General features: G+C 31.4%; 1 protein-coding gene across 1 annotated transcript in view; it reads right to left on the bottom strand.

The window, feature by feature from the left end:
- LOC108548200 (homeobox protein prophet of Pit-1) overlaps positions 1–13,183 on the bottom strand; it is a 38,992-nt gene extending 25,809 nt beyond the window's left edge. The window contains exons 1-3 of the mRNA XM_017901023.1: positions 12,949–13,183; positions 1,682–1,809; positions 252–359 (exon numbers count right to left, since the gene is read on the bottom strand). Of these exons, the coding sequence (XP_017756512.1) occupies positions 252–359; positions 1,682–1,809; positions 12,949–13,168 (456 nt within the window). The 5' untranslated portion in view covers positions 13,169–13,183. The remainder of the gene's footprint in view (positions 1–251; positions 360–1,681; positions 1,810–12,948) is intronic.
- Positions 13,184–13,834: the final 651 nt, after the last annotated feature.

Here is a 13,834-nt window from a genome sequence, read left to right as displayed (position 1 = left end):
TCTCTCTCTCTCTCTCTAAAAATCAAGAATTTTAAAAAAAGATAAATATCTTTGAAAACTGCAATCTATTTGATTTCAACTCGCGTTTCAACTGCATAGAATGTACGTGAATATGATTCGAACAATCGAGAGTAATTCGTAATATTTAATAATTTTCTGTGAAAAACATTTTGTTCGAAATATGTAGAGAAAAATTGGATCGAACGGCTTCTTATCTTTCCTATTTCTCGGTTAGAAAGTGCTATACCCACCTGAATTCTAGCCTCGTTCAATTTGGTGGACCTCGCCAATTCCTCCCTGCAGTATATGTCTGGATAATGAGATTTTGCGAATGCCGATTCCAATTCTGCCAGCTGCTCCTGCGAAACAATTGGAAGGCCGTAGTAAAGCCGATCTGAACTACGGACAGGAAATTTGAACGCTGCACGAAAGATCCCGGATCGAGGTAATCGAAACGTCGTTATCGAAAAATGTGCAACGAGTTTACCCGTAAGTAATACAGCTATCGACAGTCGTAACAACAATAGGCACAGAGGATCACGAAAAATTCATGATCCGTTAGTATTCTCTTAAGATCTTAGTGTACGAACACGCGAATTTGTGATTGCCATAACTGGCAATTTGTTGATATCGTTCGATTCATCGAACATCAGAATTGTAAATGGTCTTATTTCATGGTGGAGGAAATTAATACTAGAATTGAAAAATTCGTTAAAATCATAGGTTTTAAAGTATTTTTTCTTTTTTCTTTTTTTTTTTAAATTACCATCGAGTTTTGGTGAGATGGAATTACAATTGTTGTTATTTGTTTGTTTTTATTCTTTATTGGACCATTTGAATTATAATCGTTTACGTAAAGTATTATGTATGTAGGTATGTATAATGTATGATGTATTATAGGGAGATTATTTCAGTACCGAATGTAAGTTAATGACGAATTTGAACAATATGCACTTTGTACACTTATTTACTTGTTATTGATAATAATGATATTAACTAATAATTCTGTTAATATTGAAGGTATATTTTTATTGCACAAACGGGTTTTTAAATTTTTACAATTTTATTTCGAATTTTTTTTCGAATTTTCGCATTTCATGTCGAATTTTTTAGAACTTTTAGAATTTTTATCTCGAAATTTTCAGAATTTTCAGAATTTTCAGAATTTTATTTAAAATCTCTTAGAGCTTCATACACTTTGTTTATAACTTTTTAGAGTTTTCACGGTCCTATCCAAAAATATTTTTGTTTTTTTTTTTAAATTCTGTTCACAGGTTTGTCAAATTTTGGATTTTTATTTACGTCTTTTAGAATTGAATTGAAAATATTTTTACAATCTTTAGAATCTTGCTTAAGGTTCTTCAAAACTTAAAAAAATTTCATAATGTTATCTTTACAATTTTCCAACTTTTAGATGAGACGATCAGCTAACTTGTAATTTGCAAAATTTACCTACAGAACTTTACTTGTTTTATTATCCACAAAATTTGCTGTTACACAAAGGAATTTATTAGCAGTCTGAGCCTGTAACTTGTGAAACTTCGCTAAGAATTTCTTTCTTGCAAAAGAATTGTGCAAGAGTGCTGAGATGGTAAATTTCAACTGAGTGAAGGGACTCGGGAGTTTCGAAAAATTATAGCATGTATGGGAAATAATGTAATATAATATTATAATAGCAAACCTGCGTAAAAGTAGTCCTGTGCCGTCGTCGAGCTGGCGTAGGACAGCTGGCGGTGGTTGGTGTATGGCCAATGTGAGGACTTGAAGCACAAGGGTCGGGTTTTAACTTTTTAAAAGCGCCTTCCGCGCCTGGAATTGGAAAGTACCAATTCAATTACTTTTCACCGTTTTAACCATTCCTGTTTATACATTAATCTTAAGTTCATCCTACTTTTTTCAATTCACTACCGGTACCAATACCAAGTTCATACACTTTTTCTTAAATTCTACTTCATTTTCAACTATCACGAACATTGTTATTATATTTATATGTAATATAAGAATTTAATAAAGTAATCAAAATGATTAATTTATATCGAATTTTCATATACTAGTAAGGAATAGCTTCTTTTTAAATAAAATTAATGTCGTTATTCATACGGGTGGAAAAATAATGATATATTCTCATTTATTTTCATACAACTTATTATTCTATATGTATTTAAAACGACGTGATTAGATATAATAAACAGGCAGAGCCAGGACTCTAGCAGTAAAATTCGAAAATAATTTCATATAGATAATACACGTACACGACAGATTTAGTAGAAATATGACGTGGTGGCGCTAGTGTACTCGGTGACAAATTGGCTTAGAGCTATCGTATTGAAATCGTTTCGGTTAATACGATATAAATACTCGTATAATATTGTAAGTACGCTGTATATCGTCAAATTATTTTCCGATTTTACCAATATAATTTTCAAACTTCCCTCTCACAAGACATATCATATTATTTCAAGCATATTAGTCTAACTCTCTATTTTACCTGTTTAAAGTAACAAATGTTCGACTATTTTAATATATAACATAAGCTAACATTGCAGAACAGTAGTTTTAGTATAAACATCCTCGTCTGTTAACATAACAAATACATATAGCCTTAAAATACACATAGCCTCCTACAGCTGATTATTTACAGAAAATAAAGAACGGATTACATAAAATTTTCCAATCATCCAATTTTCTATCCCATTCTCTCAGGTGGCAATTGTTATCTTGTTAGATAGTGATAAAAGAACGTAACGTACCGAGTACGGATCTTACGACGAAAAAGGGCAGAAAGGGGGACCACAGGATAAAAAGGTATGGAAAGAACGAAAGGTTGAGTGCGATACGCGAGGTACGTTCGTTGGAGGATGTAAAGGCGCTGTTTGGATCCACGGAATAGTCGACAGGAGAGGTAGTAGCATCTCGATATAGAAGTCCGCGTTCGTCTTGGTTGTTTCACGGTATCGGCTTTATGAACGAACATACGAACGTACGGTCGGGGTAACGGTGGCGAGCCAAGTCCCTCGCACTATGCTAACTTGGTTAGGGCGTTAATGACCTAATCATGTTACATGCTGATTCAATGTTCAAGGATGAATGCTGTCCACTTTACATACCTTGCCCCGTTACCCGGTGAACAGTGAAACTCGGTCAAGTTCAGCGAGAAGACGAGGGATCTCCCTGTTATGATCTGTTTCTTAGCAAACCCACTAATGTGTCGCTGGCTATTTTATCTACTTATGAGATCATTGGTAACGGGTGAACAAGACTTTACCGAGTACTTTGAGAAAGTGCACTCAAAGTACTCGGTATATATGCTACTTTTCTAGTTTCTTCTTAATCTTTTCTTTATGCCCGAGCTTAATCTCTTCTTCTGGATGTGATATTAGGATGAAGGAGATTATGAGATACTTTTCTCACTTCTACTATTCTTAACCTTTTATTTGCGTTCGGGTTTAATCCTTTATTTCGCTAAAGTAAAAGTTATTGTGATTTCAAGTTGGAGAATATCAAGCTGACATCTTTGAGAAAATAACCATGATTTGTTTATACTGGAGATTCATCTTTTTTCTGTGTATGATTTTAAATTATAGGAGATGAAGGTGATATCTTTGAAAAACGAATCACGATTTGTATTACTTTCTTAGTTTTATCAATCTATTATTTCACCATATGTTTAATTCCTTTTCGAATGTGACTTTATGTTAAAAAATATGCAAGATATAATATTGTGGATTGTTCGTGTTATTTTCCAAGATTTATTAGTCTTTTATTTATGTTGCAGATTAAACTTTTCTCTAGATATGATTTTACGTTACAAGAAATCATGATGGTATCTTTCAGGTAGTAATCCTTTTTTATACTACTTTCTTAGTTTCATTAGTCCAGCATTTACACTGGGGTCTTTTTTCAATACGATTTCATGTAAAAAAATTCAAGATATAATATTTTTGATGGTTCATATTATTTTCCTGTCTTTTATTATTACTTTCTTTAGTCTTTTGCACTAATTTTCAGTCTAATTTTTTGCTGAATATAATTTAAAAATTCTGTAATAGATAAATACTCTTGATATTATTTTATAACTGACATCTCGCTGTAAATTTTTCTCTGTACCAATGCATTTTCAAAATTTGGAGAAAATATAAGGTAATCAATAATATAGTAGGGCAAATAATGTAGTAAAAGATATTTATTATTTTTACAAACAGAAAACACTTCATTATTATCTCGTTTGCAAATTATAGAAATTTCCGTTTTGAAATTATTTCGGCACGCTATAAAAACCATAATACTTGCTCACCATCTTAAATAATTAACTTTCCATCCCTTGTATAGCCAAATCAGAACTTTTGGCTATACAAGACTAAATATGAGGAAAAATATAGGAAGAATAAGAATAATTGTATATATGTATATAAGATACATCCCAAAATTATAGATTCGCCTTAAAAAACAGCTATCCTAAAAGTTATATGTTATATAAAGTAGATGTTGAAGAAAATTAGGCTTCTAGGTTATTCGAATATTTACTTAATATATTTTTACACAAATAAAATGAAACTAAAATAAAAAAAGGACAAACTAAAATTATATACACTAAAAATGATAGAGCTGGCAATTTTCGTTACTACTTCCATTTTTAAATAAAATATTAAGGAAATAATCATCAGAATTTACATGTTCTTTTACCTACATTTTTTTAATCGTTTTCTATATGTATAATGAAATAAAAATATCCGTTCCAATTTCCTGCAAAGTTATATAATGATTTTTGACATACGATTAGACTCAAAAAAATTCCCTACATACACATTCCTAAATAATTAAACTTCCTATATATTATAAATTTTTATAAATACCATTTAATTTTGTTCGAATATCCATACATACAATGATGAATAAAAGAAGGTATATAGTCAGAAAATTAAAATATATTTCACCAATGACTGAAATTACTCAACTCTTACAATTAGTGTTAAATCTCATCTCTGATATATACTGTATACTGTGGCAAGGAATGTTACGACGTGTCAAAAATGTCACTTAGCACCACAGGATCAAGTATGAAAATTTATTAATTGCATTTCTGGAAATACAATCTTTTTCAAAAAATTTAAAAATATATTTCCTAAAATCTAAACTTATCATGATGCAACTATAAATAATAGTAAGTGAATAAAAATGACCTGGAAAGTTAATTCAATTCTTTTCATTTCTCGTTCAATTTTATGAATTACGCCATAATCTTCAATGAAGATTAAATGAATGATAAAATGGTAGGAATTGCATTATCAATGGCTCTGTAACTGTTATCCAGTTAAAATGCTGCATTCGAAATAATTACCGACGGTTTTAACGAGGTGAACGAGCTGACAAATGACATGATCTATGGGATTACTAATAATGCAGATCTCTATAGCCTTCACAGCTGTCTTCCTCTGACATCTGCCATCAAATTCCGGTTAGCATGAAAAGCTATCCCTGCGTTTGGAACTCTGTCGACCGATTTTTCCTCTAATTACAAATCTGTCTGTCAATTTACTCCGTGGACAGAAGCTCTGTGCTACGATGTTACCAGTTTAAATGAATCAGAAATCGTATTAAATAAATAGTATTAAATACATCAATGGAAAAATTTGTTATTCAGATTAAATAAATTCGTTTTTAGCACTCGAATATTTGTTTCAGTAATTGAACAAGTTTGCCATAGAGGATAGTTTTCTATAATAATACACATAAATATTATATTTGAGGTTTTGTACGGTGATAAATGTTTTTGTTCGATAATATTAAGTTATTGAATGTATTTTAAACAATATAGGGAATTATTGTTTATTCTATGTCCATAGGTTAGATTTTATAATGCATCGTTCCGTTATATTCGAATAATAATAAATAATTTAAGTACAGACAATTATATAATTCATCATGATATTTACTGATTCCTCATTTGTAGAAATATCAAACAAAGTTTAAATAGAAGATTAATTGCAAAAAGAATCATAATATTATAGTGTTTCTTACTAGAGCAATAATATAGTAATATGCTATAATATTTCGAATATTATAATAATTGATTGTGTTATGATAATGTGTTTAGTTTTTTGACAATTCTATCGTAACTTATGCTCGATACACTATACAAATTTTTACTCTGTGAAGATGTATATCACGGCCAAATTCAAAGCTGTTTCAAAAGTTTCAATAGTTGGATACTACATGTATAATAAGAAAATTAATTAAAGGTACATAACGATAATTTTTTTCTTTTCTTAATAAAAATTTTACAATGCTATATTGTCTATAGAAATTTTCTTGCAAAACCTCTGGTATCCTAATTGAATGAAAAGTGGTCGAACTTTCGAGTAATATAATCTAGATGTACGTATTTGTTTTTCTAATATTGTATATATGTATTTAAGTTGCTTACTTTTCATTAGCATAGAATCCCTAGTTTCTTAATTAATAAGAAAAATATGAAAAAGAAAATTTTCAACTGAAAAACATTCGACTAATGTTATAAAAGTCACGTTATATTTTGAAAAGAATAATAACATCAATAAGAAATCATAAGGTGTAATATAAATGCAATATTTTTCTTGTAATTACTTATAGAATCTATACTCCTTCTTCTATTAAATTACACTGCTTTATTAATAATTGTATTAAATTATGTTTTATTATATTATATTTATTTTATGCTTTAAGTATATAAACATTAATCCCATGAACAATTTTAATTGAAAATGTCTAACATTGATTACTTTTACAAGACCATGACAATAGTTAATTGTCATTCTATATTCAGACACATAATGCCCATTTCACACAAAATTATTTTAAAAATACACTATTCGAAGAATAGGAAATTTGCAGGGCTCAGAATCATACTACTACCTGTAACTGCTGTAATGATTATTGTACAATAATTTATTATTACAATAATAATTTTAATTCATTATTGTACAATAAACAAGCATTCAATTATAAGGTATAATGAATTCTTTCTTTATAAAATGGATTACATTATTAAATCCTTTTTTCTATTTTAATTTCTATTTTTCTATAAAATTTCTATTTTAAAGCCTGTATAGTAATAAAAACTAGGAACGACTTTCAATTGATTTTCATTGAAACACTACTTTGTTTCTAAACAATTTCCTCTTTTTGTTAATTCATTTTAGTCCAACTTATATGAGGGGATATCTCAAATTTCCTATCTATTAGTAAGAAATAATAAAAAATATAAAATAACTAGCTATTCGATAAAATTAGTATTATCTAAATATCTGACTCAGTTTACTTAATAATCAATGTATTACGTTCTGCGTAATAGAAGTTTTGTTATTTTTCAGTGTAAACTGAAGTTATAACTCAATTGACTATAAAAATAAATAGATAAAGACTCTAAAGCTTATGAGATATCATTAACTTAAATTATCAAAATTTAGACGTACTCTCTTATAATTCACAACCTTTTATTTAACACTAGAACTAACAGGGACGTCAAAATGACATATTTCAGACTATTGTTGTATATTATTATATTATATTTTTGTATATCATTAATAATGTACATTATTTTTTCTTTGTACCGTTTTAATTGACATAAATAATATACGCTATATTTAGATACAGAGTATAGGCCAATAATTCCAGTATTAAATGTGCCAGTTATTATGAAAGTGGCTTAAGTCGCATATATTTCTTTCCGAAAGAATAAAAATTTTTCGTTTCAAATTAATTAACTCAAACTCAATATAATGATTAAATTTTTTGCAATTTTGCTAAAAAGATATATAAACAAATTCCTTTCATATTTTTTACTTGATCTATTTTCATAATTATAATACAACATTCAAATAATATATCTTTGCGTAAAGCACATATCATACGTACAAAAATATGCAACATGCTATCCTGTAAAGAAAAGAAGAGAAAAAGAAAAATAACACGAAACTAAACCACAAGTAGACCTTTGTACAAATTTGGACAATCCAAGTCAAAATTAACAAATTTCAATTGCAGCAAAGACTGTGTTACATTAAACAAGATTTCACGAAAGTCAAATAAAAAGAAAAGAATATAATAAATAAAAGAATACTCTCGATATTTTTTTTACATACATATACCGATTACTACTAATCCACAAACAGACCCCTGTTCAAATTTCAACAATCCGAGTGAAAATTAAAAGATTTCAATTGCAAGGAAAACGTGTTGAAAAAGTGTTATATCGTTTGTGTGAAAGATCATATCGACTATTAATTCTCTACAATCAGTATGGAAGATTCCCATTAAATAGAATAAAAAAAAGTTTATCAGCCGGTACGGAAAGCTGACTTGCCTTAAGTTCGTTCAAGTAGTAATATTAAATCTTCTTTTTAAAAACAGACACGGCAGCCGTCGTTTGTAGCAGAGAAATTTCGCGGGCTCACGTATTAAAAGGGGCTAGGGAATCGCGCGGAAGACCATCGCTTGAGTACTTTTAATGCCGCGGAGAACGCGGAGGGTTAACGACATTAATTTTTCCCTCCCCGTTTCTCTCTTTCTCCGCTTCCCTTCTTTCATTTCTCTCTCTCTCTCTCTCTCTCTTTCTCTCTCCCCTTTTTTCTCCCTTTTCACCCCCTTCTCGGTTAGCTCGACGTTGCAGAGTTTTCATTTGCATTAGAATACTAAGGCAGTTTCATCTGGTTTCTGAAAAGTCTGACCTTGAAGGGAGAAACAAAATGTGGGGCATTCCCTGGTTAAATTGGTCCCATCGCGTGAAATTCATTACCGAATAATAAGATCCACCAGGAGTATGATAAAGACCCACAGATCGACCTGTTGATCTTCGTGTATTTCCTTTTTAGATATTAATCCCAATTGAAAGGGTCTTGCACATTTCTTTCCCATCGATGATGAAGGTTTTAGACTCTTTCCAACAAAATTTTAGAAACTTCGCAAGTTGATTTTACGATACAGCGAATTAACCATAGTCGACACGATTAATTTAAATTACGATGAAAAATTCAGTTACAATTAGGTCGATTCGAAATGAATTTCACGTTTAAGGAATGTTAACGACCTTTCAGTTTGTTGCAACGAGATAGTATTGCGTTAATTTTATTCGAAACAAGCGTAAGATTGAAGTCTCAGCGAATAGTAAACTTAATCGATTTTAGCATTTCGAGTTTGCTTGAGTTTAGTAAATTAAAAAGAATAGTAACGAAACCAAATATTCTTAAAGTCAATTGTCGATATTAAAAAATTAACTTGTTAGATACAAGATACATTACGGGCAGATGGAATATAAAATCTATAAAATCCTTAAACTATATGTGTTATAAATTTAAATAAATTTCTGTAGAAAAAAGATTTAAATGAAAAAAGTCGAATTATAGATAAGTTGTACATTATTTGTTCGATATTCGAATTGGACTTTGTTTTGCATTCCTTTTATTATTCTTAAATAATGAGAAATATGAGAAAAATTATGAAAAAGTGATTACGTTCGTTAATGAGACTTAATATCTCTAAATGCTTATTTTCTCAGCGAATATGGCTGCTACATAAAGGCAGTATTCGTGAATAATACCCTGAAAATTTCTAATGAATTTGCGTTTATTTATACTCATTTCACTTACTGAAATATTTACAGATTATTTCGAAGTATATTCGTATCGATAATTAACAATGTTTCATGTCACGATCAATGATATAGCGAATGATAGAAATTAATAACGGACATGAAATAAATAACACAACAGAAGTACATATGCAAAAACCAAATAAGATAATTTTCGTCCTCTAATTATTTCTAAAATAATTATTTCTAACAAATACACCAACGATTTTCATTTTTGTTCAAATCATATCCGATATTATAGCGTAAACGAATTATTATGTATATTACGAAAATGTTTAATATTAAAAAGAAAAGGATTGCCTGGATGTGTGAGTAATAAGCAAATAATAACTTTTGGTGTATCGTAGAATTTTATTAATCAGTCTATCTTACCTAGAGTGAGATGGAATATGTTATCTGATTTTTTAACGGAGGGTAGGTAAATAGTTACTGATCTCTTTTGCCTTACATTGTCGGATAGAAAAATAGCAAAGAAGTTTTATTGCAAGTAATATCTATTTGATGTGTTGTAGAATTTTATTAACTACTTTATTTGTATTGCGAAGAAAATAAAATAGGTTAAAAAATGTTCAAATATATAATACACGAATTTTTATTCTATTATTCTACTTTAAATCAAATAATACTAAACTCATTGGTAAATCGATATTTTTAATATAAATGTCTTTGCAATTTTCTATTAAAAATTTTTCTAGGAAATTCCTAAATGTACTTCAAGTTTCTTGTTACTCTCTCTCTCTCTCTCTCCCCCTCTCTCTCTCTCTCTCTTCATCTGAAAGTTTAATGTTTTTCACTTACCTGTTGCAATATTGATTATAAAATTGTTATTTATATTTGAATTTATGGACTTACATTTTTTCATATTTTTTCCCTTGTTTTTGACATAACCTTGTACGGCATTATCGTTTTTTGTGTAATTCAAAATTAAATCTCTGCTTTTACATTTTATACTTCTCTCTTGTAATATACAGTTTTACTTTTTCCATTAGCTTCGTTTCTATCGGTAAAAATAAATCAATCGTTGAAAATTTGATAGCTGCAGGTAAATATTTTATATTTATTACTTGGTTTTTAATTAATGAAAAGAATACCAATAATTACAACGATAATACTATAACAAATCAACGTTTCACAGGTCATTATTAAATAAAATTGAATTTTCTATATTACCACGATTACTAGTTTTCACTTGTTAATTAATTAACCCTTACACTAGCACAATTCAATTCGATTAAAATAAATAATGCACAAAATGCGATATTAAAGCAATTTTAGTAACTATTACTTAAAATTCTCTAAATAAATATACTATTCAAGTAAGAATTTTAAATATACTTATGTAAATAACTAGTTTATCTCCATCATCCTTTATCTGCAATAATTTAAAAATGTTCTTCCATTTACTCGTTGCATTTTCTTGGAACAAACTCCACAGACGAATTTATCGCACGTTACATTTTCCGTGTACATGTACGAAAAGTTTCGAACCTGTAAAACCAACAGCTGGATCGTACCGAATCCTAGCAGTAAGTACAAGTCACTGTCAATTTGTAGCAAGAGGGATAAAGATAGAGTACCGTTCACAGTCTACATCCAGCGATTTCAGGGAACCCCATTAGCACGCCCTTGGTGCTAAGCTCTCTTAAACCCCACGAGCACATAATAATAGCCTATAGAACAGGTACCACCATATGGTCTAGTCCCGCTCCCCATTGTCAACACTATAACCGATCGTGTTGCCGACGTACATGTATACTCGAGGCTCAACAAGCGGAAAATTCATCTATATCGAGATGACACGTTGTACATTTCTGTTTGAAAATCATCCTCGAGATATAAATCGCCTTTCATCGCTAATCACAGCTTTACAACTTGAATCTTTTTTGAAACTTTCGATTACCACGATCACGTGTGATTGGATAGAGCAAGATTTATCCGAAGAAGAAGATACATTTATATCGAGAAGATAAGTACATTTCCGGCAGAGAATTATCGCTGAAATGATCTTTTTATTCGTAATTGACTCTTTCTGACTTCTGTCTCGACCCTTTCACTTAATTAGTCATCTATGATTGATCAAACCGTTATTTATTTACAAACGGATTTTATCATTATATTAGAAAGTTAATTTATATCGAAATGCGATATTGTATCGTATATTTCAGTTTCGAAAATTCTCCTCGAGATATTAGAGCGTTTTAACTGGAGCTTCGATATTTTTACTTAATCGGTCATGCGTAATTGGTTGGCCTGCGTTTTATCTGAACAGGAACTTTTTGTCGTATTGAAAAATTTCGTCTGTATCTAGATAGAACGTATATTTCAGTACCGAAATCATTGTCGAAATGTAGATCTCATTTTACGAGTCGTTGGAGCTTTTTAACTGGAATCTTCCGATTTAATCAGTCGCGTCTGTTTGTTTAGACTATTATACGGACTATCGTTAATTTGCATTTTCTAATTAAACAAATGTATTTTGTTATTACGTTAGAAACTTGGATCGTATCGAGATATCGCGTTGTATTTCTGTCCCAAAATCAAACAAACTACAGGCAACTACAGCTTTTCATTTTGAATCTCGATTTCTTGATTTTTTCAATCGCGTATGGTTAGTTGGACCATAGTTGATCGTAGATTTACCTAGAAATATATTTCGTTCTCGTACGTTTTCTTATTAATTTCATTGTTTAGCTGTGTCCTTAGAGGTTTATAAATATCGCGATACCAAAGATGCTTTTTACTCTGCTAAAGGTATCATTATAGTATTTCTTACTTTACTTGAAACTTTACGCGTTTCAAGTATTTCAAGATGATTTGCCTTTTAAACCAACCATCGAAAGGAGCAATAAAATTATTTAAAGTAATAGTAGCAATAGGAAAATTACAATTATTATTTATGAAGCATATTACATAATGCAGTAACATGCTATTGTGTAAATCACTAATTATGTTCTACGCGATGTTACGTTCGTGGAACTTTAATTAACTTTACGCAACTACAATTTCGTTTGCCCAGAACAAAGTGAAAATTATAATTATTTCTCAGTTTCTTGCGAAATTCTAAATCGAAATGAAATAATTTGAAATTACGAACTAGCAGTTCAATACTGTCATAACGGTAGACTAATGAAATACAATTACACGATAACAGATAGCCAGACTGAATCATGAAACGCGAATACTTAGTAGAGCATCGGTATATAAACGATTAGAAACACTGGGATCTGATTGCGATTCGAAAAAGAGTAGAATGAAATTATAAATCTTGAAATAGAGAAAAGAAAGACGAAAGGAGTAGATGAGTTGATAATAGGAATGCTTACCAACGGTAGAAGTAGCCCCAACGCTGCTCCTTCCGGGCGTCGCGGCTGGTGTCGGCGGGCTGGCCTCGAGGCCCTGGTGAACCCCGTAGAGACTGAAATCTTGCTCGTTGGAGCTGGTGCTGCTACATTTCCTCTTCTCCTGATTGTGGTTCAAGTGAAAGCTCTCGTTCTCCACGAGACCCACACCGAGCAATCCGAGGTTCGGCCTGAGCTCGTCCATCAGTTTGTTCTGACCGCAGTTCGCAGCTGCCGCGGCGGAAAAGTTCAGCTGCCTGCTAAAAATCGCAGGGAAGATGTTGAACTGCTGATGATCGAGGCTTAGAGCGGTCGTCGGCAGCGATGAACCGCCGCCACCGCCGCCACCGACGGAGGTGCCCCCGACGGAACCGACGCCGCCTGCACCGGGACCCCCGGTACCTCCAGACAGGTCGTTAGCCAGGGTGATGCCGGGTTGACCTTGTTCAGGTCTCTCGAACCAAATGCTCCTGATGTTCTTTCACGACCTACCAGGACATCCTCCGTTGTTCCCCTTCTAGAGGAACTGGATCAGTCCTCGTCTATACGTCACGGCTTGCTCTTTCGCTAAAATCCACGTAGACTGCCCGATTATTCCTCTTGCTTCCTTCTGTTTCTCGATTTCGTAACACAGAATTGCTGTATCGATTCGACTCGAGATCGAAATATTGCGTACTCGCGTTGAGAGAAAAGGTTGTATTCGTATGTATTCGCTTTGACGTTCCTCGACACTGGTAAGAGATTGGTTCCTTGCGTTCTATTCGATCAACATCTCGTGCTATTTGGTATCTCGGGCTATTTGGTTAGAGAGAAGTTGCAGCTTAGGTAGCTTTGGGTCGTAAAACGACTGTAAATGTAACGACTGTAAATG

The sequence above is a fragment of the Eufriesea mexicana genome, unplaced genomic scaffold, assembly GCF_001483705.2.
Source record: "Eufriesea mexicana isolate 0111107269 unplaced genomic scaffold, ASM148370v2 scaffold1447, whole genome shotgun sequence".
Classification (NCBI taxonomy): domain Eukaryota; kingdom Metazoa; phylum Arthropoda; class Insecta; order Hymenoptera; family Apidae; genus Eufriesea; species Eufriesea mexicana.
This window is presented reverse-complemented; position numbering and strand designations above follow the sequence as displayed.